At 40.9% G+C, this 1,946-nt stretch overlaps 1 protein-coding gene across 1 annotated transcript; it reads left to right on the forward strand.

Annotated features, from left to right (window-relative positions):
- Window positions 1–6: 6 nt before the first annotated feature.
- LOC108355975 (uncharacterized) lies at window positions 7–1,883 on the forward strand (the record flags this gene model as incomplete). Its single annotated transcript, XM_017607103.1, has 2 exons — window positions 7–1,064; window positions 1,176–1,883. Coding segments are annotated over exons 1-2 (1,753 nt in total), but the record flags the coding sequence as incomplete, so codon positions are not given.
- Between the last annotated feature and the right edge of the window lie 63 nt (window positions 1,884–1,946).

The following is a 1,946-nucleotide window of genomic DNA, read 5'->3' on the forward strand; positions in this document are numbered from 1 at the left end:
TCAGAGCGCCCAAAAGCCCATGGGGCCTTCAGTGCCAGCTGTACACAGAGTAATCGCGCGCGATTCGTTTATGCCTGATTTCTCTTTTATTGAGGAGTCACAACCACAATCGGAGGCCATTGCTGCCAGGACAAATACTCTGGCCAATGCCAATGCAAAACCGAAAGAGTGTTCGACGAATGTTATATTAACTACTGATACGAACTTAGAAAAACGTAAGCTGGGAGTGGAATCGCAAGATTTACATCAATCCGCTGCAAGGAAAGCTGCGGAACAAAATAACATACAGGAGCAGCAGGCAAAATCGGACTTAAGTGATTCCTACTTGAAAGATTTCTCTGAAATTATGGACTCACAACCACAATCTGATAATAAGTGGCATAGGTCTGCTACCAAAAGTAAGCTTACCGAAATACAAGCAACGAAATCAAGTGGAAATGTAAGTAATTCGTTTCTCAAAGACTTTTCGCTAGTAATGGAATCACAGCCCACCAAAAAGGAAAGTCAAAAAGAAATTGAATTTGTTAAAATGGTGGCGCCAAGCACAACAAACGACGAAGAAAGAGCTAAATTTGATCTTGGTAGCTCCTACCTTAAGCATTTTTCCACGGTGATGGAGTCACAACCATTTGAAATTGAACGACAGCAACAACTATTTAACTCTTCTTCCAATAAAGAAGAGAAAACTGAAAAGGAAGTCAAGAAAACAAAGATCCGCAATTCGGTTTTGAAGGATTTTTCGTTGGTTATGGAATCACAGCCCATTGTACATGAAAACCAACTTGTGCAAGACGGTTCGCTCTCTACCTCGACAGTCACATCAACGACAACAACAAAACCTCTCCCAATTAAACCTGAAATAGCTCAGCAAAGAATACAAGAAAACAACAAACTAGACTTAGGAAGTTCTCGCATTAATGATTTTTCATTTGTTCCAGAGTCACAACCTTTGGAAAATTGCAAACTGTGGCTACAATGTAAGACAGAATCAAATAAATCAAACAGTAACGCAGCTTCACAAAATCTGAATCCGACAATACACATTAACGATTCATACCTCAAAGATTTATCAATGACTTTGGAAGCCCCAGCACGGGAAAGTGCAAAGAAACATCCACAAGAGCTANTACAAAATCTGAATCCGACAATACACATTAACGATTCATACCTCAAAGATTTATCAATGGCTTTGGAAGCCCCAGCACGGGAAAGTGCAAAGAAACATCCACAAGAGCTACAAAAACTTGCTGTCGAGCCGAAAACACCAGCGCCAGCACCACCATCTGTGAAACCTCTAATGTTTTTAGATTCGTATATGAAAGACTTCTCTGGCTTTCAAGGCCCGTCTGGTAATAGAATGAGCGCAAAAAAGAGCAGTACACGTCTAACTTTTTTTAATGATTCGAAAAAAGCGAGTGACCTCATAAATCCTATGCTAACGGACGTTAACACCAATATAGAAACCAAAACAAGCGCTGCTCAAACGCCAAATAGATTACTCTTCCTAGAACAAAAACCTCGTACGAGTATACCTCACAATCCGCTAAGTATTCGCCTTTCCGGTGAAAAGTCCTTCGAGTTGAACGCGGAAACCGCTATGTTCTCCACAAATATCAGCATGATTAAGAATTCCACCTTGTTGCCACCTACCGAACTTAATACCGTACAAGCGCCAACGCCAATTAAGGAGTACTCATTGCACATAAAACAGGAAGATAATGTTTTTAAAACACCGCCACCGGCAGTAAAATTGCCGCCAGCTCCGCCAAATGCGCCAAACGTATTATCGCAATCCAATTTGCAGCAAGAAAAACGTACGAGTTATTCTACAGAAACTATGTCGGCAAAAGAACAATCAGCTACAAAATCTTCGCTTTGCGAGAGTAAAATACCACAACCATTGGCCACTTTTCAAACATCAGCTAAGAGCATTACACAGCCAATAG

This window comes from Rhagoletis zephyria, unplaced genomic scaffold, assembly GCF_001687245.7.
Source record: "Rhagoletis zephyria isolate East Lansing unplaced genomic scaffold, Rhagoletis_zephyria_1.1 Rzeph_scaffold_52593, whole genome shotgun sequence".
Lineage (NCBI taxonomy): Eukaryota > Metazoa > Arthropoda > Insecta > Diptera > Tephritidae > Rhagoletis > Rhagoletis zephyria.